General features: G+C 41.6%; 1 protein-coding gene across 5 annotated transcripts in view; it reads right to left on the reverse strand.

Moving 5' to 3' along the window:
• The window catches only part of TSC22D1 (TSC22 domain family member 1), a 110,965-nt gene that overhangs the window by 55,358 nt on the left and 28,633 nt on the right, over positions 1-26,974 (reverse strand). Inside the window, exons 2-3 of one of the 5 annotated variants that reach the window (XR_001596802.2) lie at positions 25,517-25,686; positions 23,061-24,629 (exon numbers count right to left, since the gene is read on the reverse strand). The exons of 1 other annotated variant lie outside the window; for it this stretch is intronic. Coding sequence is in view for 2 of the 4 variants with exons in the window: in XM_016143863.2 (XP_015999349.1) it covers positions 25,599-25,686 (88 nt within the window). In the remaining 2 variants the exon portion in view is untranslated. Of the gene's footprint in view, positions 1-23,060; positions 26,973-26,974 lie in introns of those variants that run through there. 3 more of the 5 variants (XR_001596803.2, XM_016143863.2, XM_016143864.2) reach the window with 3 other exon arrangements.

The raw sequence follows: 26,974 nt of genomic DNA on the forward strand, positions 1-26,974 counted from the left end.
TTTTTTTTTTAAGTATTCTTGCTGAATATCACTAGTAGTATGCTTGGGAATCGCTGAGGGCACTGAAAATCAATGCCGAATGATACAGGGTGCCCCCTCCTCTGATATCCCCTCCGGCATGGGTGACCGCCCTCTTAATTCTAATGATCCTACTTAAAACACACACACACTCTCTCTTGATAGTCTTAAGCAGTATCTTAATAAGTAAAAGTTCATGGAGACTTGGCTTTAGGCTCCAAAACGGCACTTGGGTGTGACGGTGAATGGGACGAGCCCTACGGTGGCCAGCTGACAGGAGAGAACCCCAGGACGTCCCGACACATCTCGCACACCTAGAGACTGCGTGACACCAGTAAAGAAATATCTTCCCCACTTATTAATATTACAAGCGAAGTTCTATTTGATTTACACGAATAGTAGCAAGGTGTAGAAAGACACACTAAAAACGCTCCACCAAAAATCCGTTAAGTAGAGAAGATGAGATTGAGGCTCGTGCACTTTCTCCCCTCACAGACAGGACTTTAAAAGTCAAGTTTTGCCTCTTTAATTCTCTTCCTTTCCCTTCCCATTCCTGCAACGCTAACGGGAGCCTCTCAAAGTCGAAAATGAAACATTTCAGCAAAAGCAAGTTGATTACCGCCCGGAGAAAGAAGAAAGGGGTGTCGGTCTCCTCCCCAGTCCTACCCAGCGGCGAGTCACCTCTGCTTCTCCTGACACCTCCAGATCTCTGAGCTCTGTAACGTGCCAACGATTCTAAAAAAGTGACCTAGAATTACCGCTGTCTTACCTGCCACGCCGCCTTCCAGTCTAGGAGCGAGGAAGGGTTGATGCTCACACAGACGCATGCGTGCGTATACACAAATACATGTAGACGTATAATCGATAACTGTAATTAGATCCAGACGGTATGTGTGCAGATATAAAATACACACACATATATACACATCCCTTTAATTCAAATGGAAGCTAATTTTCGAAACTTCTCTATTCAACCTATATGACACCTCATTTCACAAACTAATATTTTCTTACGCAGTGTGTAGTTATCTACGACCGTGACATCCAACATATAGGAGGAGAACAATGGCAAATCATTGCTATAAAAAAATTGTTTTCTCTTCACTAAAATTTATTAAAAATTGAAAAAAATGAGAAATGATCATAAATGAGAAAATTTCTCAGAAGAAATGATTATCCTCTACAATTTCTAAAACACGCCAACAGGAAATCATTACATTTTCAAATTGAAGATATGCGGGAACATTATTCCCTAATCTATCAAAACTTGAGTATTTTAAAGTATTTTCTAGCACAATGCTGTTATTTTCACTAAACGTCTACAAATTACATCAATCTCAGGAATATGTCAGCACAGTCAAAATCATTTTGTAGTTTTGAAGGAAAAAGTTGAAAATCCCAAAACAAAACTAATACGCTGCTTCAAAGTAGAGGTAAATAAATTATATGTTAATTGACAAAGAGTATTCCTAATTAAACAAAAAGGGCAAAGTTAAAAATAGGCCACTTATTTTATTCATAGACAGTCCTAATTACAGGATCTAGCTACCAAAGTATCATGCATCTAGTATTACGACTTCTACCAAACTTGGCTTTAATCTTTATCTAAGATCACACGATGTTTTAATTTGGAAAGAGTTCGATAAACCTTGGAAATGAAAACATATGAGGAGACCGGGTGATGGAAAACACCATAAACTGTTGAGTGAGGCTGGAATTTATTTTGATCGACATGCGAATTATTTTAATTTGGAAGGACTAGGAGAGAAAACCTCGTTTTTCTTAACGATATTCTAAACGCGTAACTCCAAAACAGGGCGTAAGAGACAATCTGTTTGACGCAGGAAGAATGTGTTAAAGTTCCTTTCTACGCTGAGAGCAGCGAGACGTTCAGGGAGACGCTGAGCTTGAAACACAAGCTGACACGGGCCCACATGGCCCGCCCCCGGCCCCTCGCGCCCCGTCCGGGGCCCCTCGTGCCCCGTCAGCACCTGACCAGGTGTCCTGCCCGCAGCCCAGGCTTCATCCGCCGCACGCTCACCCGCCCGCTCTCAGCGTCTGAAATTCTACCGCAGTTTGTGGGCATCCGATGAAGTGAGTGACATTGCTCTAAACAAAATAACCCACACCAAAGGGAGAAACGGCGTTTAAATGTTCCTGCAAAGGAACACAGGATCAGGATAATATGAATCATGTAAACACAGGAAAAGAGAAGGAAATCGGCACAGCCGAACCCGTCCAGCACAAATAATTAGCCACATTATCTGAGAAATGCAACGTCATGCTAATCAGGTCAACAACAACAACAAAAAACCCCCACAAAACTGTCGAGGATTCTATCTGAAATACAGATTTAGGCCCACTACCAAAACGGACAATCATAGTCTTTAGTACATAGTGTACTATGACAACTAATGAGAATATGAAGCCACCAGTATTAATAAGGCATCTAAAAATTAAACATCCAGAACGTAAAGACAAACATCAATATTTTGCAAAGGTACGTTTAAAATCATACAACACTCAGTCCTGTTCTTCAGCATCTTACGACACTCACTAAATGTTACTAACAAATAACAAATAGTTATATACATTGGGGAAAGACTTGCTCTTCCTCCTTCAGTAAAATGGCTGAAATGATTGAGGAAAAAAAAAAAAAGTATAATAACAAATTAAAATAACATTCCTTCATCGGTAAATATTGCTCAAAGAATTACAGGAAAGAAATATCAAAGCAAAATCATAGTATAGCATGTTGGACATAAGAGAAAAGAAGATGTTTCTTACATGTCTCAGCCTATGGTATGAGATTCTGCTTCCAAAATAAAACTAACATTGGTTTGTGGGTATGTGAAGAATTAAAGTTTTACTGAAGAAAATGTAATCTCGACAGTAAATTTACTCCCTAATAAACTGTATGTACAGCCTGCTTGAACTAGAAAAGGGAATCTCAGATAAATTTACAGAGATAGCAACTTGTGAAAATCACACAATGAGTCATTCAGTCTGAGGCAAGCTATTCCAACAAAGAACTTTAAATAGGAAGTGTACACTAAATGGTCCAGGGTATCATCAAGGTTGTTAATTTTATTTTAAAGAAAAAGTTTAAAATAAAAAAATCACTTGGATATTTTTAATGAGACAGGGAGCAGCTAAAAATTCTTTTCCCCTATACAGTTCACAAACTCCCTCTTGTAGAGAACTCATAGATGGACCACAGATTTTTCTTATACAGAAAGAAAAACATTCAAATTTTGCTGACCTTTTTTGTGATGGCAAGAAGTTAAGCCACAAAGCAGAATTTTCAAAACATTAAACACTGTACCTGTACCTTCTATGTAAAAATGTTTGAACAATTCATGACCCTGTGACTGCTTTTCTAGAGTAACTTCTTATGGGAAAGGAATTTTAAAGATGGGTCTTTCAAAACATCTCCATTATTTTGTGATTTGTACTAAAAATGTTGAGAGTAAAAAAAAAAAAAAAGCTCTCAATTGTACACTCAAAAACTTAGAAATCAAATTTTTGACTCATTTCAAAATCTTCCAAAGGAAACCTATCAGGTTTTTAATCCATTTCTTAAAATGACAGAAATGTAACCCCTTCCAGTCAGACTATTAAGGACTAGGCAAATATCACCAACGCCTCCTGAAAAAAAGCTGGATGGTATTAAAATCTTAGAATATGATTCAGGAATCACTGTTATTTGAATCTGCGTTATCTTTACGAACCACCTCTGACAGCCATAAAGAAAAAGTGTCAAAATTAACTGACCATGGAATCAGATTCACATTGCTGTCAAAGAGAGCTTAACCAAGATTTCTTTTTGAAATAGTAAAACACGTTACAGACTGATGTTTAGAAACACCTCCGTCACGTTGTAATTTGCACTGAAATGTGATCTAAAACACCTCTCGGATCTGCACACTCAAAATATGTACTTATATTAGGGGTGAGCTGGAAAAAAAAAAAAAAAGAAAGAAACTTCTGATTTATAGAGGTGAACAATAAAATGTTATAATTTATATAACAAATTTTGTTCTCCTTTTCCTATCAAGAAGCCAACTGAAATAAAAATCAGCACAGCCAATAAGTAGGATCCAATTTTTCACTGAAAAATTATAAAGTTAGAATTGACATGTCATCATGCCTGTGGACAGTGACTGTCACAGTGATTGACGACATTTTCAGGAACGTGAGAGTCATTGAATCTTTTGAGACAAGCTCTTCTTCGTTATAGGTAATCTGACATTTTCTTAGAGGGCTGAGTGATAAGGGCGATCTAAATCTGCCAATTTCGATATACCGTATTCCTTGTTAGAAACCGCACTCTAAGAAGACGGATGTAATACGTGTAAGCGGAGGTTCTGGAATTTAGACTACTTAACGAGAGGAGAGGTGCATGGTCTGTCCTCACCCAGATAGTTCTACATCCACCCTCGACACAAAGAGTTCAGGTGACTGACTGCCGGGAGGTGATGATTGCTTTTTGTTTTTAATGCGCTGAATGTTGCGGCCGAGATCGCAAGGCTCCGGTCTGAGAGCTCATACGGAAACCAGATGCGGACCTGCTGATTACATTTGATGGCCCGGTAGCCATGAAGAGACTGTCATTAATGACTTTTTAAAAATATACTGAGAAACACAAGAGTTCATTATTACTGTCACATTTTCCATGAAGAAAAGACATAGTAGAATATGTATACAATGATAATAGAATGCCACCAACTTAAATAAAAACAGACTACATACTCAAAAACTCTGAATAAAAAATACAAATGAAAAAGTTACTGAGTCCTTCTAATTCAAACTTTAGAAATTTTAGGAAGCATTTAATGAGATATTTTATACAGATATATTTAAATTAGTGTAATAATAATGGCTGACTTTTGTTAAATAAATATGAAGGCCATTCTCTGCTTTCAAATGAATATTATAAATTTAATTGGGAAAATAAAGAAATGCAATTCCATCCTTAGCAAGGAAACACGTTTACAAGTTTTTTTAAATGCCGGAAGTAATTAGTTCCCTATTAATTCAAACATACGTTATCTCAAAATAAACTCATCAGCACCTCAGCAAGAAAAAAAACAGCTCTGCACTTCAGTGCACTTTCTGCTCTACAAGAGGACATCCCACCACCGACCTGACTGGGTGGGGACAGTTAGCGCCTTGTCAGGTAGTGTATTCTGACGCTACTCGATCTTCAGAATAAAAATGTACTCTAAAGTCACAACAGCCACAAAGCTGTTAAAAAAAAAAAGTTACGCAATTCAAGCAAGAAAAACGAAAACGTATAATAGATATTATTTCAAAGCAATGACTCACAATTAATAAGCATTTTAAGTGATTACAAAAAACGGAAGTGATTAGTTTATTCCAACTACTAAATGCTCGGGCTACCGAGTCTATTTATTATTATTCAGAATCTAGCAAAACCTGAGACGAACCACAGAGCAGAAAGATGCTGTGATAGATCTTGAAAGTTTCCTCCGAGAAACTACAGCGTTAAATGGCAAACTGAGTCTTTCCATTCTAAATTTCTCTGAAACCAAGCCCAGATTGAGTCAGGCCAAATTAAGTCTGTTTGGGAAACGGCCTCTTTGACCCCTCCCCCAAGAATGATGAGAAGAACTCAGAACTGAGCACTGAAAGAAAATGCTCAGAGTGGGAAGGCTTCCTGTCGGGAACGAAAGTATTAGAAAAAATAAAGAGTGTGTTAATGAAATAAAGTGCTAGACAAGCAAACGAGCAATGACTCACTACAAACGACACTACATTAAAAAATTCTCATGTCTTCAAACTGGAATTATCACGCGATGTCCCTTCCCGGCCATGGTCACAAGACAGCATCGCTTGCAAGTCCGAAAGTTACGGAAGTGACACTTAAAGCCAAACCAAACCCAGCCTAAATCTTTTATCGCAAAGTTAGAAACAGATCTAACTTGTCGGTTTTGGAAGGCCCGGTTAGAGGAACCACCACTGAGTCCCAATTATTTTCACAAAGTGTTCAAGTCTGGAAACAGACCCTAGAATTCCTTTTCTCAAATATTTCTTTTACCATCGTAGAAAGGAAGGGGGCCTGGGAGAATGTTACGCAGTTCAAGCTGATTCAGCTCTTATAGAAAAATTCTTTCCATAATATTATTCTGAGCTTATCTTTCATGGATTACTTCTTCTTTATTAAGTAAAATAAAATAAAATAAAATAAGAGTGGTATCTTAAGAGCCACTGAAATGAGGGTAGAAGCCAGCCCTTGGGCCCAGCACTGGCAAACGGCAAGCCAAAGCGAGCAGGATCCCTTCTGTCTCAGGTGCTTCTTTACCTGGAGAAACGGCGCCACCGCAGGGGCCCGCGCCTGCGAGCGGGATGCGGGACGTACGTGGCTCTGCGAGCGCACGGGATGGCGCCCCGGCGGGACTGAGAACGGCCCCGGAGTTCCTGCAGTGAGGAAATGACCCCCGACCTGAGCCAGGAGAAGAGCGAGAGGCAGCGAAAAACACCCGGACGCGGCCGGGGACAAGCTGGGGACGTAGACAGGGGCCGGGTCCTCGGGCGCCTCCGTCCTTCCCCTGGTTCCGCAGGAGACCGGAGGACCGTTCTAAGCCAAGGAGCATCGTTAAACCTGCGTCTGAAGAAACCGGGCTCTGGCTCACCGTGGAGAACGCTTCACGAGCACGAGGACGCGCCCGAGACGACCAAAGAGCTGCGAGCACGCAAGGTCGGGAACGACAGACCAAGCCCGGGCAGTGAACGCAGAGAAATCGGGCACGAAATCCAGCAGGACCGGATGGCGCGTGGGGCGAAGGTGTGAGGAACACACGGGCATGCAGGGTGAGGTCCAGCGTGAGCAGGGATCGCTGGATGGACGGAGGTGACAGTCACTAAGGCGACAAACGCTAACGGACGCCCGGACTCGAGGGGAAACGATCGTACATCCCTGAAACGCGTTTGAAGTGTTCTCGGGCACACACACAGACGCCAAGCAGGTGGTTTCATCTACAAAGTCAGACCGGCGTTATGAACTTGAATCATAAAGGTACAGTGCCCCCCCTGCACCCCGCACGGCAGTGTGTTCTAACCCCGAAACCTTGGATGTACAGAACCCCATACATACGCGATGTTTTTCCCTAGACTTACGTATCTATACAATGAAGCTTCATTTGCAAATCAGGCAATTTCAGGAAGAATAGTCATCCTCTCCATAGATCTTAGCGACCTCAGCCTACAATGATTTTTCTTTCCTTATTAAGTTGAGAACTTTCACCTTTTCGCTTAAAGTACTTTATGGTTTCTCTTTGGGCTATCTGAGTGGCTCTTGCGTTTTGGGGCCATTCGTTATTTAGTCAAATAAGGGCGATGTGAACACAAGCACTGTGACCTCGTGACAGTCGATCTGATGACCAGACGGCTACCGAGTGACTGACGGGTGGAGGCGGGGGACAGCGGGGTGACCCACATCCCGGGGGGGACAGAGCCGGATGGCACGAGACTTCATCGCAGTACTCAGAAAGGCGCACATTTTGAAACTAATGAATTGTGTATTTCTGGGATCTCTTTTGTTTAATGTTTTTAGACAGCTGACCGCGGGTGACTTAAAAGCGTAGCATGCGAAGCCGCGGATACGTGAGGACCTCTGAAGAACTGAGATAATGACCCAAGGACCCGGCCTTAGGAACTCCAACACGTGAAGTAAAGGCCGGGTAGTGAGAGAGAGTCTGCACACGAGGCTAAGACCCAGACGAAAAGACCCAAGGAAATGAGAGTAAAGACTCACAGAACCGGACGTGTGGAGAGAGAACGCCACCGGTCCATTTGACGTGGCGATAAGGTCACTGACACCTTCGATAATACTATTTCAATTCAGTTATCAAGAGGCAGAAACAAGACTGGAGTGCGTCAAGATGAGACTCGAGTGGCCTTGGAAGAAACGCAGACCGCCAGGCACTGTTTAAGTCTGAGAACAGGGGAAGACGTGGCTACAGTTAGGTATAACTTTTAACCAGAGACACTGTAACATGTTTACATGTGCACAAGGAGGATCTAGCTGAAAGGGCGAAGTTAACTATGAAAAGAAAGAAGGAATAAAAAAAATCCTAAGATTTCTGAGAAAGCAGAGGGGACATGACTTGTAGCATGCGTGGAAAGGCTGGGTGCCGAGAAGGTTTAATGTCTGGTGTCAGGAGAGCGGAGCCTTTTTCCGCCAAGTAGGAAGCGAGGTATCTGTGGAGACAGCTGCACGCTACTAGCTGTAAGGTATCCTGAGAATGACTTTACTAACAGCCACAGTGTTACATTTATCCCGGGACCTGGCACATAGGGATGCTTCATATAGACGTTAGCCCACGGATGCTCGGAACCACCCTGTGAGGTGTGCTTATTAGCGCTGTCACAGATGGAGAAACCGAGGCACAGAGAGCCCGAGGAGAGTGGCGGCATGAGTATTCAAAAGCAAACGGTGACTCTAGGGCCAGCGCTCAGTCAGGGAGCCGCCCCGCCTCCTGGCAGACCGCGACCACAGACTCACGGTTTCTTGGGATGTTTAAGATCCTAAATCCGGGTCTGCTAGGATGAGAGTTACAGGGACCCCAGATTATCAAATAATAGAAATCTACTTATTTATGGCTAAGAAGCCGAGGCACTAAGACTTCAGATAAACACCTTTGTAATCACTAGTTAACACTAGTGAGAAAGGATCCCAAAGATTTGGGTTTGGGTTTTTTTTTCCCCCTTTCTTAATCTTTGCTTATTTTCAGGACGTCAACTGTCCAACATGACGAAAGTGGCAACTATTTATGTGTGGCTCTTCCTCACGAGATTTGGGCATCTCGAAGTCTGCCTGTGCCCTCACCGAAATATCTGTTCAGGGCCTACTATGCGGCAGCCACCACGCCAGGTGCTGAAAAACAACATAAACAGGACAGACGTGACCCCGGGTCTTAAGAAATCAGGCAGTGAATAAACATATGCTTTGTAATTAAAAGAAAAAAATTCCAGGAAGGAATCACTCTAATAGAAAGTCCGGTCGTAGACCTGGATGTTTAAACGTGGTGACCGGGGACGGCCTTCCTAAAAGGGGCGTTTCGGTCCCTGGGAATCCCCCAAGGCTGGGGGAAGTCGAATGATTTAGAGACTAAATGAAAGGAGCCCAAGGCCGGCTGCAGAGCATGCCTAAGTGCAGAGAGGTGGGCTGGTCACTAGGGCCTCAGGGAAGACACGGAATTTGGATTCTATCGTTTTTACAAAGGAACGCAATCGTGCATTAAGCGGGAAATACATAGGATTTTGTTTTATGCCTTAATGTTCCTAAGAAAGCACATTCTGTGAAGAACACAGAGTCAAGAGGTGCAGCAAAACCAGCAGCACTACTGCGATAGTTCGGGCCAGAGATGGTGGCGTGCGGGAGCAGAGGCTGGCAGCCGGGCAGAGGGACAGGGGGCCGGCGCGAGGCTGGTCTTTGAAAAAGAAGCTCGGAAAATTCGACAGAGAAAGGATGATCTGATCGACGAATGGTGTTAGAACAACTGGACACACACACGCACACACACACACACACACAACTGACCTTTCCAGAAAGCTAACTCAAAACGGATCAGAGACCTAAATGTAAAAGTCAAAACTGTAAAACTTCCAGAAGATATCACAGGAGAAAAATCTTGGTGAGCCTGGGTTTGGCAATGGGTTTTCACATCCAACACCAAAAGCATGATCCATGAACGAAGTGGACCTTCGTTAAAATGTAAAACTTCTGCTCTGCAAGAGACAGTTAATAGAAAGATAAATATCTTAAACTCTTACCTGGTTAAAAAAAATAATCTGGTATCCAAAGTATACAAAGAACTCTTAAAAAAGAAAATGGAAACTGATTTTAAAAGCGGGCAAAAGATCTGAACAGACACCTCGCCAAAGATGATGTACGAAGATGAAAAACGAGCATATGAAAAGATGCTTAATTCTCTTACGTCATTAGGGAACTGCAAACTAAAACAAGGAGCTACCACCACGCACCTGTGGGAGTGGCCACCGTCCAAATCGCTGACAGCCCCAAGTCCCGGTGAGGATGTGCGGGAGCAGGAATTGACACTTACTACGGGTGATGATGCAAAATGGCACCGCCCCCTGGAAGACTGTCTGGCAGTTAGATCCCTGGGAAGCCAAGCACAGGCTTCCCACCAGCTCCGGCAACTGCACCAAGCATTTTTCCAAATGAAGCGACAACGTATGTCCACAAATAAACCTACAGCAGTTTTATTCCTGAGTGCCAAAAATTAGAAGCAACCGAGATGCGCTTCGAAGTCGAATGGATAAACTGTGGTCGATCTACACAGTGATAGAAAGAAATTTGCCATCAATCCACGAAAAGACGAGGAGGAACCCTAGCTGCACATTGCTGGGTGAAAGGGACCGGAGGAAAAGGCTCCACGGTGTGTGATTCCAACCACATGACGTTCTGGGAAAGCCGAACGAGAGACAGAAAACAGACCCGTGGTGGCCAGGGACGGGGGGCTGAGGGGTGAGCAGGGGGAGCACGGAGGGGTTTTAAGGGCAGTGAAACTTTTCCGCAATCGCGTAGCGGTGGCTACCTGACATCAAGCATTTAGCGAAACCCACAGAGCTGTGTGACATTCAGAGTGAACTCTGAGGACAACTGGCTGAACCGTAACACGTAGTGAACTAATGCCAGACGCCAGCCAGGGAAACGAGAGAACAGAGATTCGCGTGGAAACTCTCCGTGCTTCCTGCTCAATGTTCCTGTAAACCGAAAACTGCTGAAAAAATAGAATCTAAAAACAAGACAACGGGACTAGCGGATAATGAAGAGATTGTTCATGGCAGGTGAAGAAGAGACGGCCCTCTTGGCCATGTGTCATCGACTGAGAGAAGGAAGACAAAGGCTGGTTAGGTTCATTTTTTTAACAAAATGATCCAAGAGGAGGGAAATCGAGCCTGAACGTGACGAGGTGGCGGGGATAGGAGCCGGGCAGAGTTAACGGAAGGAAAGCACGAAGCCGAGGACGGGCGTGAAAGATCATCTCAGTGTGAAGGGCCGAGAGGAGAAGGAAGAGGCTCAGGGACTGAGCACCGAACGACGCCCCGTGATCGGATGGAGGAGGAAGGCCAGCAACAGCCCCCGAAGACCGAAGGCTGCGAGGAAGGCGGGCGGCGGTCGGTCGAGGCGGCGGCGGCGTCTCGGAGGCGGGGTGCTCGTTCGGCTGCGCCGAGTTCTGCCAGCGGGCCGGTGGGAAGGGGCGAGTGAGTGCCCGGCGGATCCGGCCACGGGGAGCAGCCGGTGACCTCGGCGAGGGCAGGGAGCGCGGTACCAGAAGCGAGGCCGAGACCGGAACAGACGGAAAAGTAAATGGAATTTGGGAAGCTGTAACGACGCGAGCAGGCAACTCCTGGTCACGACAGAAGTGAGCCGGGATGACGGTAGCAGAGGGTGGGGAGGGGTCGAGGCGCCGTCCTTTTCTTAGGATGATACAAAACAGCATAATTAGATGCCGACGGGAATGACCCAGTAGAGAGGGCGATGTGCTCATAAAGAGAGAAAATACTAAAGCCACCGAGTCCTCGGCAAGATACAAGAGAGAGATCGAGGCCCCAGAGGACCACGAAAGAAAAGATCCTTGAGCAGAAGGGAACAGAGGCAGGAGCATCTAGTACTGAAAGCATTACTTTCCGAAGCTTGCGAGACACATGGCAGTTAGGAGGTGGCTGCCCAAAAGGATTCGGTGAATCCGATTAAATAGCTGTGATGTTTTCGAAGGCTCCCACTACAGGAGCATCGCGTGCCAGTGTTAAGACGCAAACCAAACTGAAGGCAAATTCAGCATTTAAAAATGCGCACTGGCTTCTAGTTTCCAGTCCAACAAGTCGTCACTCCCATGCACACAATAAAAAAAGAAAAAAGAAAAAAAAGCTAAACTAAATTCAACAACTCTTCTTAAATCCATCAGAGAACCAAGGTCACGGGATAAACTGCCACCCCAAAAACTGAAGAACCAGGCAAAAACAGAAAACTGCACCTTGCCAGGAGCAAAATCCACCCTTGGAGCTGGCAGCAAGCAGAACTTAAGAGGAAGTTAAACCAATGGGACCACATCAAACTAAAAAGTTTTTTCACAGCAAAAGAAACCGTCGACTAAACAAAGACAACCTACCGAATGGGAGAAGATATTCGCCAATGTTACATCGGGTTAGGTGTTAATATCCGAAATATTTAAGGAAGTCATCAACTTAACACCAAAAAAAAAAAAAAAAAAAATCCCATTAAAATATGGGCAGAGGACCCGAATAGCCATTTCTCCAAAGAGAACATACGAATGGTCAACAGACATATGAAAAGATGCTCAACATCACTAATCATCAGGGAAACGCACATTAAAACCACAATAAGGTATCACCTCACACCCGTCAGAACGGTTATTATCAATAAATCAACAAACAGCAAGTGTTGGCGAGGATGCGGAGAAAAGGGACCCCTCGTGCCCTGTTGGTGGGATTGTAAATTGGTGCAGCCGCCATGGAAAACAGTAGGAGTTTCTTAAAGAAATTAAAACCAGAACTACCACATGACCCAGCAATTCTACTTTTGAATATTTACCTGAAGAAATCCAAGACACTAATTCAAAAAGACTTATGCATCTCTGTTCACTGCAGCATCATCCACCACAGCCAAGATACCGTGTCCACTGATAGGCAAATGGACAAAGAAGTGGCACATATATACAATGGAATATTACTCAGCCATAAAAAAGAATGAAGTCTTACTATTTGCGACAACATGAATGGATCTAAAGGGTATTGTACTACGTGAAACAAGTCAAACTGAGAAAGACAAAAACCATATGGTTTGCACTTATATGTGGAATCTAAAAAGCAAGCAAACAAACAAATACACTAAAAACAGAAACAAACACAGAACAAATTGATGGCTGTCAGAGGGGAAGGAGTTTGGGGGGCTGGGTGATAAAGGTGGAGAAATTAAGAAGTACAAACTGGTAGCTCCAAAACAGTCACGAGGATGTAAAGCATAGAAAACGTTCTCAGTAATATTGCAACAACTATGTGTGATGTCAGGCGGATGCTAGCCTCGTTGGGGAATCACTTCATAAACTATATAAAAGTCTAACCATTGTCGTACACCTGAAACCAACATCGTATTGCATGTCAACTGTGATCAACAATAAGTTAAAAAAAGAAAATGTAAAGGGGATTGACTAACTGCTAGAAATTCGGAGTGTATAACCTTGAGATTAAAAGCTCCGGGGAAACCGACCTTACGGGGCCTCCCACACCTCCGTGAGTTTTACCTCCAGAGCACCGCCACGTTCTCAGGGTGAAAACAGAGAAAGATCCCATCTGACTCTGGAAGCAGGAAAGTGAAAAGTAATCATTTTGAAATGTGTCCAGGACAAAGGACTGCCCTCAAGGAAAACTGCTAACCAACATGGATCAGACCAAATCGAGAAATGGAGATATCCAGATCAGGCCCTGTCTCCCCTTCCTGCCCCGTGGAGGAGGGTTGACAGGGCACCTGAGCAGGTGAAAGCCCACAGCACAGTCCACCAAGAGACCGAGACCTAATGACAGGGCCACAAACACTCCCCTCCATCCCTCCATACCTTACCACACCAACAAGGAACTACAGCTGAAGAATAGCAAGGCTCAGACCCCGTTTATGAAGGAGTCTCTAAGGAATCCCAAAGATAACAGAGTAGGCCAAAAAAAGAAGAAAGACGCTAGAAAAAAATCTTAGCCTCTAACACATAAAGCTACACCAAACAGTACACAGAACAGCTTCTGGCCAGATGAACATAAAACCTCACATACAGGCCTATCTGCCTCAGTTTCGTTCACCTAACATCGTGTCCAACATTGAACAAAAAATTACAAGGCATGCTAAAAAGCAAAAAAAAAAAAAAAAAAAAAAAAATACATAATCAGAACCAAATTCAGATAGGGCAGAAATTTTAGAATTGTTAGACCAACAATTTCAAATAACTGCTTATATGCTAAGAGTGCTAATGGAAAAAGTGGATAATATGCAAGAACAAATGAGAAATGTAAGCAGATAAGATAAAAACTCTTGAGGAAGAATCAAAAGGAAATGCTACAAGTCAAAAAAAAGGAAGAGTAATGAAGAACATATTTCATGGTTTCGCAAGTAGACTGAACACTGTCTAAAAAGGAATCTGTGAGCTAAAAGACATGCCAATAGATAGTTCCTGAACTGAAATAAGAGGGCTAGAACATCCAAAATCCGTGGGCCAATTTTGAAAGACGTAACATATGCACACAGGAATACCAGAAGAGAGAAAGTAACAGGATATTTAAGAAATAGTTACTGAGAATTCCCCAAAATTTATTAGCAGATACCAAACTACAGATCCAGGAATCCCAGAGAACATGAAGCGGAATAAATACCAAAATATTTATCATGTTCAAACTGCAGAAAATCAAAGACAAAGAAAAAGTCTTGAAAGAAGTCAGACGTAGGAGTAGGAAAGGGAAAACCTGACCTATAAAGGAATGAGGATAAGAATTACATCAGACATTTCTTCAAAAGCCACGCGAGACAGAAGAGAGTGACGTGAAATAGTTAAAGCACTGAAAGAAAAACGACCAATCCAGAATCCTGTATCCAGCAAAATTATCCTTCGAAAAGGAAAGATTAAAAATTTCTCCAACAAAAACTGAGGGAACGTGCCATAGCACACCTGTCTTGAAAGCAATGCTAAAATAAGTTCTCCCGAGAAAAGGTCTACAGAATTTCCTTCTGAAAGAGCATCAGAAAAAAAAATAATAATAAAGGAAGGCAAAACAAAACCTTTGAATTTTAAAATTCTACATTGATCTACCAAAGCTTGTTCAAAATGACCACGACAATGTATTCAATGATTACAGCTTATGAAAGAGGTCGCAGTGTTACCAGGGACGGGAGGGAGGTGGTAGGAATCCTGTTTTAAGGTACCTGCACGACCCATGAAGCGGTATCACGGTATTTGAAGACGGACTCACTGCAAATGTATATTGCAAACTCTAGAGCAACAACTAAAAAGTATTTTAGAAGTAAAACTGCTATGCTAAAAAGAGGAAATGGAATTACATACACTACTCAATATCAGAGAAGACAGTAAAAGAGTGGAAGGCAAAATAAATTTTTAAAGTACAAGAGCAATGAACAGACAAGTTTCAAGATACATATTAATCCAACTATAGCCATAATCACTTTAAATGTAAATAGACCAAATAAATCAAAAAATAAAGACGATTAAAATAGGTAAAAAAACAAGACTCGCCTATATGTTATCTATAAGATAACCCATTTTAAATATAAACATACAGGTAGTTCAAAAGTAAAAGGATAGAGAAAGACATACCATGATAACACTAATCAAAAGAAAGCTAGGAGACCTACGTTAATTTCAGGAAAAGCAGACTTCAGAACAAGGGCAAGATATCAGATAAAGAGATGCATTACTTAATGATGAAGGGATCAATTTTCCACAAAAACATAAGAATCCGTAACACGTATCTGCCTAACAACAGCGCGTCAGAAGCTGATGAAGTTGATGAGAAGTTGAGGAATCCGCTATCCCACCCAAAGACTTCAACGATGCTGCTCCGGTGACGGATGACAGAGCCACCACGCAGGAAATCATCGAGGACATTCCTGCCCTGCGCAACACTATCAATCACCTGGATCTGACTGACATCGGAACGATATTTCATCCAACGATGCTAAACGCACCTCGAGCACTCACAGGATACTGAACAAGATCACGAGCCGTGAAACACATAACAAAAAATTTAAAAGAAAAGAAATCATGCTAAGTATGCTCTCAGACCAGAACAGAATTAAACTAAAAATCAATAAGTTACCAAATATTTACAGATAGATGGAAGACCCCAAAATATTTGGAGATTAAACGACACACTTCTTAAAAAAAACACATTCTAGGAAAAAAAGTTTCAAGAGAAGTTTTTTATATTGTCGATCTAAAAGAAAATGAAAATAAAACTTATCAAAATCCTGGGATGCTGTAAAAATCGTGCTTAGGAAGAAGAGCATAAGGCAAGCAGAAGAAAAGAAGTAAGAATTAGAGCAGAAACCAGTGAAACTGAAAACAGTAAAATAGAGAAAATCGACAAAACCAAAATCTCGCTATTTTATCAACAAACTTGATAAATCTCTAGCCAGATCAAAAGAAACGAGAAGCCAATAACATAGTCACAAGAGGGGCCATCGCGACTGACCCCATGGACATCAAAAGGATAATGAAGAATATCGGCAACAACTATCCCCACAAATTTAATATCTTAGATGAAATGGGACAATTCCTTAAAAGATACAAACTACCAAAATCCACACAAGAAATGAACTGAATAGGCTTACAGCTATTCAACAAATTGAATCAACAATGACCTTCCCAAATGGAAGGCACCAAGACCAGATAGTTTCACCAAATATTTCATAAAATTATGAATGCTACCAATATTTAATAAATTCCATCACATAGTTAATGAAATGGTATTCATTCACTACAATCTCTGTCAGAAAATGGAAACACAGGGAATGAATACTTCTTACCTCATTCAGAGGCCAGCCTAGTAATCAAAATTTGACAAAGACATTACGAGAAGAAAAATTAAAGACGATCTCTCTTGAAATATTTTATATAAAAATCCTTGACAAAATATTAACAAATCAAATCCAACAATATGTAAAAAGATTATGTACCATGACCAAGTTCAATTTATTCCATATGTGCAAGGCTAATTCAATCTTCAAAAATCGACTCATATAATCCATCGCAGCAGGCCAAAGAAAAAAAAAATCATACTGATCATATCCATAGATCAGAAAAAGCATTTGACAAAAGCCAACGTCCATTCGCGATATAAAAAAATAAAAAGACTGAGAAAACTACAATCGAAGGGGAAATTCCTCAAGAGGATAAAGAGTATTTTACGTGCAAACCCCTAAAGAGCAAGGAAAAAATTCCTACAATGCACAAGCAACTGTAGCATGGCTACAAGATGCGGGCGACATCGGCTGGTTTCCTGCACGCCAGCAACGAACAACTGGGCTTTGGAATTTAAAACACACCGTCTGCATCAGCGCCAAAAATATTTATCTAACAAAAATAGGTACAAGGCATACAGGAGGAAAATATTGTGAAATGCTGATGGGGGAAAAAAAAAAGACCTAAATAAATGGAGAGAGATTCCACGTTCACAGACTAAATACTGTTAGGTGTCAGCACATTCCAATTTGATCTTTAGATCCAAGGCGGCCCCAATCGAACCCCTAGCAAGGCGTTTTGTGGATACGGGTGAAATGCTTCTGAAGTCTACGTGATAAGGCAAGAGACCCAGGATAGCCAGCCCAAAGTCAGAGGGCTGACACCGCCCGACCTCCCGGCTTACCCAACAGCTAGCGTTCAAGACCGTGTGGTACTGTCGAAAGCACAGGGCCAATGGAATGGAGTGACAGGCCCAGAAACAGACCCATAAGGAGAGAGGCAAGTGATCTTCAAAAAAGAACCAAAGAAAATTCAAAAGAGAAAGAACGGTCTTTTCAACAAATGGTGTCAGAACCAGATGCACGCACACACACACACACACACACGCAAATTCACCTTTCAAAAAAGTTAGCCCAATATGGATCACACACCTAGATGTGAAAGTCCAAACAGTAAAACGTCCAGAAAAAACACGGGAGAAAATCTAGGTGGACTTGGGTTTGGTGACGAGTTTTCAGATATGACACCGAAAGCATGATCCATTAAAGAAAAAAATGATGAAGTGGACGTCATTAAAATTTAAAACTTATGCTCTGTAAGAGACACCGTTAGGAAAATGAAAAGATGAGCCACAGATTTGCAAAACACTTATCTGGTAAAGCCTGGTATCCGAAAATCACAAAGAACTCTTTGTAAAAACTCAACAGTAAGAAAATAAACCACCAATCTTAAAAGTTGGCAAGAGAGCCAGACACCTTGCCAAAGATAATACACAAAAAGACACTGTATATCGCTAAGTGAAAGAAGCCAGCCTGAAAGGTTATATATTCAAGTATGTAACATCTTGGAAAAGGCAAAACGATAGAGACAGAAAACGATTTGTGGTTGCCAGGGGCGCGGAGTGAGGGGTGAACAAACAGGTGGAGCGCGAGCCACGTGTAGGTCAGTGAAACTATTCTGTGCGACGCTCTACAGTGACAGGACATTATCTGCTTGGCAAAAAACCACAGAACTGTATGACGTGGCGTGAACCCTAATGTAAACTGTGGACTTCGATCAATAGTGATGTTATCAGTATTCGTGCATTAACGATAGCACATGCAGCGCACAGAAAAGCAAGACGTGACTAAAGAGGAAGGTGCGGGAGGGACCCCTGGGTATCCCTGGGGGGTGGGTGACCTCTCTGTGCTTTCTGGTCACTCTCTTGGTAAAACTAGAACTCTTTTCCTTAAAAAAAGAAAAGAAAAGAAAAGAAAAAAAGAAAAAGAAAAAAGCCAACCAAGAAACACACACTAAATATCCCTTGTATCTAAACACTGGGGCTCTACGTGACACTTTCCTGAGAATATGCATTCTTTTGGACAAAGATGTCTGGCGTTCACAGCAGTGCAACAGAATTTAGATTTTGACAGATGGTCCTTCAAATGCCTTCACTGCCTACTGATTATGTGCCCTTGGGTGGATTTTGCACCCTGAGCTTCGGTATCTTCATGCGTAAAACAAAAGTCACCTCGCCCACAGGTGAGCTGGATTCATGTACATAAAGCACCTAGCCAGAGGTGCGCAGAGTCGGCACGTAAATGTTTGCCCCTTCCTTTCTCCCTCCTTTACCTGAAATTCTAATTCAGGTCAAGTCGCATATATCCTACACCTCAAATGTGTGTTCCTCCAACAAAGGTACTTGTACCCCAAGAGGTACACACGACCATCAAATAAACACTCTGTGTCTTCCTGGAGCTCGATTTAAAATTTGGGAGGAAAAAGTTAAGTGTTTTACTGGTAACTGAAATGCTGTTCTAGCAAAACGACGTTGCTCCGTCTCAAGCGGCAGTGAAAGGCCGCGCTGCGTCGCCGCTCGGCCCACCTCCCAGGCCGGCACGGCCACGTCGTCACCTCTGCCATTCGGTGCAGGTGCCACACTGCTCCGCCAACGCACTGCCTCTCACCTCTAATTTTAATGACATTACTAAACACCAGTTTAGTTTCCTCTCAACGTCAGCCGCGTGTCAACAGTTTTAGCTCTAATGGGCCCAGTTACCCTTAAATGGGCGAGGACGACCTGAAAAAAACGTCACGTTACGTTACAAAGTCATTTACTATGGGATTTATAGTTCTCTGAATCAGAACTAAGCAAATAAAAAATAATTGAAATGGAGATCGTATTGTTTACTATGACTCCTCAAGGTCTGAGCTATTATCGTGAGTCGATTTTTTTCTTTCCCACTGAACTATGAACACGAGTCTTTGCAGAAACACAGTGCTGGCCTAATTTTCAGGGGGAAAATAACTGCGTATTATGGAACTTTTTTACTCAATAGGATCTCGCCATGGATAAAGTTAAGCACCTTAATGGATAAAAACGTCATGATAAACAAAGTGGCGTGGGCATTCCAGAGCCGTGGCCAGGCTGGGCACGTGCCTCGGCTGTCCTGGCTTGGCGTCACGCATTCACGCAAACATTAATGTGATAAACTGGAGCAGATTCCGAGCAGCCCTTCGAAGCTTTCAAAGATCTCGCAACCATGCTGCAAGAGCCAGAACATGGAGGTGCTTAATTTGCAGGGGTAAAAACTGGCTCGGCATAGAACAGCCTCTTAAAATTAATGAAAGCTGTCGGATTTGAAGAAAATCGGACTTGCAGATAACACACAGGCAAGCACAGGTCTCTGAACTTGCAGTCACAAGACCTGTGTGATATTAGGAATATGAGATATCCCTGGCTACCGGTTATCTACAGGGGGCCCAAACCCCCAGCCTGTGGACCGACCCTGGTCCGTGGCCTGTGAGGAACCGGGCTGCCCAGCAGGAGGTGAGCGGCTGGCGAGTGAGCGAAGCTCCGTGTGTGTCCGCAGCCGCTCCCAGGGCCGGCATCACCGCCTCAGCTCTGCCTCAGACCATCGGGCCTGAGACTCTCACGGGAGCACCGGTCCCCGGTGCCACCAAGGTTGGGGACCGCTGCTCTAGTATATAAAATGAGGATGCTGAACTATTTAGATCATTTCTAATTTTCAAATTAAAAATGACGTAGAAGGCAAATTCTGGGCCAACTTCGTAACACTAAGGCATCCTGAACACAGAATCGGCTACGTCACACGGTGAGCCACCTCACGATTTCACACCAACATTATCATCTCCTTCCCACGGAGGCGAAGCCGGAGCAGACAGCAAACTGCTTTCAGCAGAAGCCAGATGTCCACATCCCGGGGCTCTCACGAAGAGTTAAAAGACGGGAGGAATGATTGCTGTTTTCCATGTTGCCATCTATTGAGTCAATGATAGCAATTTAATTCTAGGAAAAAAAACTAATCGTCTTTCTAGTTTATCTGTATTGAATACTGTACTTTCCTGTTTCTAGATATACTACGAATATTATGCTAAACTTAACTCCTTAAAGAATAACGGTGTGACTTTCTTCTCTGATTTTATATATTAGCTAACAGTATTATTTCTTAATCCATGATGTAACAGTTACAGTGTAAGTGAATGTGTATAAAACTTGAAATTTTCAAACCAAAGTAAAAATTACTCAGCACAGAGTAACTGTGCCAAGTAAGAAAACTTACTGTTTTCTAAGTTCTAGGTATCACTTAATAAAAACAGGCATTCACAGCAAAAATGAAGCCAGGCAATGATTTCAAAACTGAAGCCAGGCAATAACTTCCCAGGCAAAGTACATTTTAATAGTGCTCGGAGCCTAAGAAATACTCAATTAAATATGGATCATAAACACTAAGCAAGCAAGGGCAGGAGAGGCCTTGGAAGAGAGGAAGCCAGGTCCGCGAAGGGTGCGATGTCCACTGATATGTTTCCCAGTGTACCCCAAAGTCATACAAAATCAAATCTGTGGCTGGTCCATTGCTCTTCTCTGGGAGAGATTTTTAAGAAAAAGGATTCTCCTCACTCTACAGCTGTCTGAAAACCTCAGGCTGTCGGATGCAGTTCCTTTGCCAGCAGAGAGCACACGGAACACACTGTGAACACGTCCTCCCTGCGCCACGCCTTACCTCTCGAGGAGAGATCCCTGGTCACAAGTCCTGAAAACTCCGGTGCACACGTCAAAGGTCCCTAACGTTTCTACTGCAGCAATGTAATTACCTTCGAGGTACACGTTAGTGGAAAGAAACCTTCAGGGCATCTCTGTGCTTATTTTTGGCAACGCCAATCTTTCACATTTGGGGACTAAATTAAAATGACGTCTTTTTAATAGGAAATAAAAATACCTGAAGAAAAAGCAAGAAATTGCTTAGGATATCTAAGCGCTGACATTCTGTTCGACTGTTTTAAGGTAGCAGTCAACATAAGAGCTGTCCACAAAGATCTCTACAGTAATCTACACGTCACACTGCTTAGGTGACTTTTTTAAAACAGAAGCTATTTTTAAAAAAACCTGTTTCCTCACTAAAGAACACAATTTATACCAGTTAACCCAATCGATGCTGAAACAACAGCATACATTCTTACACCTCAAAGATATAAAGGTAAGCCTTCCACATCCTACAATGTTTTTATTTTAAAGCTATCGATGGTGTCGGGGAAGAGTCCAGATAGGAAAACTTAACTGAATTATGTAAAACTCTTATTTTCTCATTATTTTTAAACCATGTTCAAATCTTCCGGTGCAGGGTTTTCATTTAACCCCCACATTCTACTCTTTAAACACGTGTAGTGAAGGATTATCAAATTTCTTGTATTCAAGTAAAATATAGCCTTCATTGAGATATATTATGTCTATAACCCTTTTAATAGCTTTCATTCTAAAAACAAAATGTTACCACAGAATCCTTACTCATCCTTTCCAAACTTACCAGACTAATAACACCGTGAGTTTTAGCTTCTTTCCCACGCCCTCCCCCCAAAATACAGTAACTATTCTAAATTATAAAATTATAATTTCTCTTTTTTTTTTTCAGAGTATAATTTCTTTGAGGAGCCAAATCATTTCATTTTAATCCACCAGATGTCATTAATTCAACTTTTATTCCTTGCCTAGGACCCCATCATAATGTTTATTTTTAATCTTTGGAGTCTACTTCTTAAATAAGTTTTCTTCAAATTAAAAAGGAAACCCTCTTGCTTCTAGCAGACTCTGCATAGAAAAGGTAAATTGTTCTGGTGGCTTTAATTAAGTTTAGGTAGTGAGAAAGACCAGAATCATTAAAACCAAATTTTGTCTTTCCCACGATGTCCTGATATTTCATCTTCTACAATTTGTTCAAGCAGGACACCAAAATATAAAACATTTTTCCTCTCCTGTTAACAGATCCTATAAACTAGGTAGTCTCCAATCAGTTATTGTTTTCAAATGTGTTTTTCTGGGTACAGGAACTATTATTTGCACACTATTTGGTAAGGGGTTATATTCTGATCAATCTGCTTTAAAATATTTGGCCATATTAACTCCTACGATTTATAATTTTAACTCAAGAAGAGTTTTAATGGTTCGCGAAATTGACATACAAAACTAGCATCTAAAAAGAATCAATTCTGGAAACAAAGCTAAGCTGAAGCTAATCAGGAAAAGGCAAAAATTGATTCAACAGATCATCTATTTCATAAATTTGGCACTAGGTGACCCAGTAAAGAATCATTTTAACAGTTTAAAATAAAATACACTTAAAAATACTGTTGTAGTTTTCATTTTCTACTCCTGAAACAAAAATAAGCCATTTATCAGTAAGTGCATTTTTTATGGAGAAAATATTTATTAGTTTTCAAATGATCACATAATACAAATATTACAGTCATTCTAGAAAAAAATAGCTTATAGTAATATTCATAAAATAAACACTGAAAAATATAGAATTGCATATTGTGACAAAATATTTAAAAATCTGCAAGGAAAATGTATCAAAATAAAAGTTTAAATAAACAAATCCGTTCACATTAATACACAAAAAGTTTCACTTTTAAATAGCTTTTAGTGGCATGACGTGACTAGAAATGCACTTATATTTCTTTTGCAAACTTTAAGGAACAGAGCTAAAATTTAATCAAAGCATGAGATTAAGAGATTAAATCACTTTTCATCTTTCAAAACTGAAACAAAAGGCTAACAATCTCACAGGCCATTAAAGGGCTTGCACTGTGCTTCAGAGAATTTGACTAACTGAATTTCCACACAGATTTCACTTTCAATTCCTCGGGTTCTTTCTGAAATGTTGAGTAGGTTTTTTAAAATTTATATGTAATTGTAAAAACTGTCTTATTAACATTTAACAAAACCAAATCAAGCATAAAAAGCTGTAACTGTTTATGAAAACTCAGAGCTCTCTAACAAATTTCAGTTTAAACTGATTATTTTAAAATTACTTTTAAGTACTAAACATATAAAAATACATTGATAATTAATGAGGATAAAACCGGTCTAACAGCCAAGAAAGACTAAAGGCCAGGTTATAACTTAGCAAATGTGTTTTCTGAAACATTTTAGATGCTTCCATATTAATAACTCTAGAATTTCTATTCTTAACATGTATACCAAATAAAACTGGCAGCATCAGACAACTTTTAAAAACTTCTTTAACAGCTTTGATTGACCAGTTAATAGATACAAAAAAAATAGAAAAATTTTGGTAACTATTACCATCAATTCATAATTTAGTAACTATGTGGGACCATTGTTCACATCTCCTGCCCTTGCTCTGTAAAACGCCTCTCAGTGCAGACAATACCTCACGTTTAACAGGTGTGTCCTACTTCAGAAGAAGGAACGAGCTACTCTCATCTCAAAAGATGTCTCTTCTGCTCCTCTACTAGCATCTTTGTTGATCTGACAAATAAAAATAAGGCTCGAGACCAGAAAAAGGTAAGCTAAAAGAGTGTGTCTGATTTTAAAAGTAATTTGGGAATAATTAAGAAGTTCACCTTTATCTCTAGTTCCTTTCACTGGCAGGCAACCAAAACAATTTCATTAAGTTTCTTTGGATCTCCTATACTACTTTAAAAAGTCTGCCTGCTGGATTAAGGTGATTCTCAATCCCACGAATCTTTCAAGCGAAACCGATACAGAGAGCTGCTTTTAAGAGAAAGGAGTCTCTCGTGCTTCCTCTCCTTCATTCGGTCTTCTGAATAGAAAGGAACACTTTCATGGCCATGTAAAATTCCAAATTGAAAAAATTATTTCATTATTTGAGCCTTTCCGTTTCCAAACCAAGAGTACACCAGAGTAAATCTTAAAGTTTGTAAGTGACAAGATCAGGTGGCTCTCTCTCTCATCCTTGTGTCGTGTAGACATAGTGCATGGCTCCGTTCACCACTGCCTTCCAACTGCTGGTGCTGCGTGTGTGAGTTATCATCCATGAAGACTCTGCTAGAAGAGTTCCTTTTGCTGAAGAAGCATGGTGTTTACCAGTTGAAAGAAATCTGGGCAATTAGAGAACAAATAAACCGTCTCCCATTATCAAGATACCTGGAGTCACAGAAGGGATCCACCAAGGAAAAATGAAAACTTGCCAAAGCCACCACGTTCACATTCTACCCACCGCAGAGGCTAAGTAAGAGCTTCCTGGGATCGAATCCTGCCCCTGGCATCGAAGACACTAAGGGAAACCATCTTAACGCCCTGGGGAAATCTAGGACAAGGCTCTCTGGCCACAAGTAACATTGTTCCTCGGGACTCGAAAACTGCGGGGGAGGATATTTATCATTGCTTCCAGGGGAACTGTATCCTGAAAATTATTATTAGTTCATATGTATCTTATTAAAGAATGAAGCCTAGATTTGACAGTAAAATCATAGCAGTAGTGTCAATGCAACTTCCAAAGATCTACTTAATACAAAGTCCTAAAGTTTGAGGCAGGAAAAAAGACCCAAACTTTCTCACTAACAGGGTAGGCGAACACCTGGACATCACACTGTAAGTTAGCGGAATTCAGACGTCCAGCTTGCCCGGAGATGAAATATAGACACGTCTTTGTTACTGAATTTAAGAGAGCACTTGGAAGCCCGCTACTGCTGTTAAAGTACGATGGGCAAATATTCTCTTTTTAGAAATCCTGTGTTCTACACAGGTATTCGCCAAATCAAGTGCCCCCAATTATCCACTGCTTTAATTATCTGGAGAGATAAATGAAGTGTAGGTCTCTTTTCCGAATGGGCACTGACTGGTTAGCATTCTTAGAAAAACAAACAGACTGCGGCCCCACTCGGTCCTAACATGAACCCAAGGAGCTCACCGACAGAATTACATGGGCGATGGGAGGACACTCCGACCTCCGAATAAACCCCAGTAAATAATGGAAAGCACCCACTTGTCGCTTATCCTTTCCCACTCTCTCCAGAAGCTGGGTATTCTGCCTCCAAGCGCTCAGTGGAGGAAGTGGACCCCTGACGTCAAAAGCTCTCCGTGGTCTTGGCTGAATCTGTGGCTCTAGGGTGGCTCCTTGCACCTCTGGTACGAGAGAAGCACTGAAATAGAGAGCTGAATACAGATTTAAGAGAAAATTCTTATTAAGAAGTTACATTCTCTGGTCATTTGAGTTCGCAATGACTTACTGTCAGGACAAAAAGAAGCCACCTTTCTTTGGGCATACTTTCTTTAGTGCCTTCTCAATTCGAACGTTAGAAACGTGTCCCGCAAATGATTAATAACTCAGTAAGGATTAAGAAGGGGCCTCTCCTGGTCTAAGCCATAACACACCCTGTGACAAACCACTCAACTTCAAGTGGTGAAGACCAAATCGAAAATGACAAATTATGACGGGAAACAAGACCGCAGCGGTCTTACAGGGCCAGGGAAGGGCACTCGACCTCAGATGTGTCGGAGGAGGAGTTCCAGTTGATTCTTCTGTCGCAGAGAAGACAGATTGAAAAGGAGAAACAGAATAATCAAGCATGTTAACAGGAATACTACTAAATCTTGGGAACTGTCTAAGAAGCTGAATTTGTTCTGTTTTTAAGTCTTCGGTAATTTAAAGAATTGATCAGACTACAGTCCCATATTATAGCAATACGAAACTAAACTTGAATTTTATCAAGCTATGGCTATTGTCACTGAAAAAGATTTATTCTTCGAGCACTCAGATTTAAAAGCAGGAGGGCAGAATAGTTTGCATAGGCAAAACAGACTAAAAGTCTTTTTAAAACGTATGATCATTTGGTTTTGGGTCAAGAAGGACCAGGAAACAATCATTAATGGCTATAACGCAGAAATTAAAGCAGTAAGATATACCCAAATAATAGATGATGATAAAGATACTAGAAATAGTTTGTATTACAGGTAAATAAGAGAAAGAAGCTCAAAGCACATAGCATCCGATCAAGGAACAGCGGGAAGTAGAGTAAGACAGGCAGACATGTATTTAAAGTTACAGGGACTGCAGGATAAAACTGAACAGCGGGAAACAGATCGATTTTACTTTGTGGTGCAGAGTGACACATCCCTATTAAATTTCAGATCTTATTCTCAATAGAAAGGTGCTGCACATTCATGCTCTATGGAACATAACGGTCACACCATCCTACATTATAATGGGGGATAAATTAAGAAAAAAAAAAAAAAAAAAACACCATCAAGTAATCTCTCTCTCGCAACTGGTGGTCACAGGGGCTCCTTACCTGTTAGTGGGACGAGGGTTCTGTTCTCTTGTTCGCTACCAACCAATCAACAAAGGCTACAGCCTCAGCACTAAGAAGGCCAACCAAAGGTAACGCTAGTGCCTTCGCTTCCTCCTGGCTCTGCCGGCCAGTGCGGAAACATACCAAGAGCT

The sequence above is a fragment of the Rousettus aegyptiacus genome, unplaced genomic scaffold, assembly GCF_014176215.1.
Source record: "Rousettus aegyptiacus isolate mRouAeg1 unplaced genomic scaffold, mRouAeg1.p scaffold_m13_p_11, whole genome shotgun sequence".
Taxonomy (NCBI): Eukaryota; Metazoa; Chordata; class Mammalia; order Chiroptera; family Pteropodidae; genus Rousettus; species Rousettus aegyptiacus.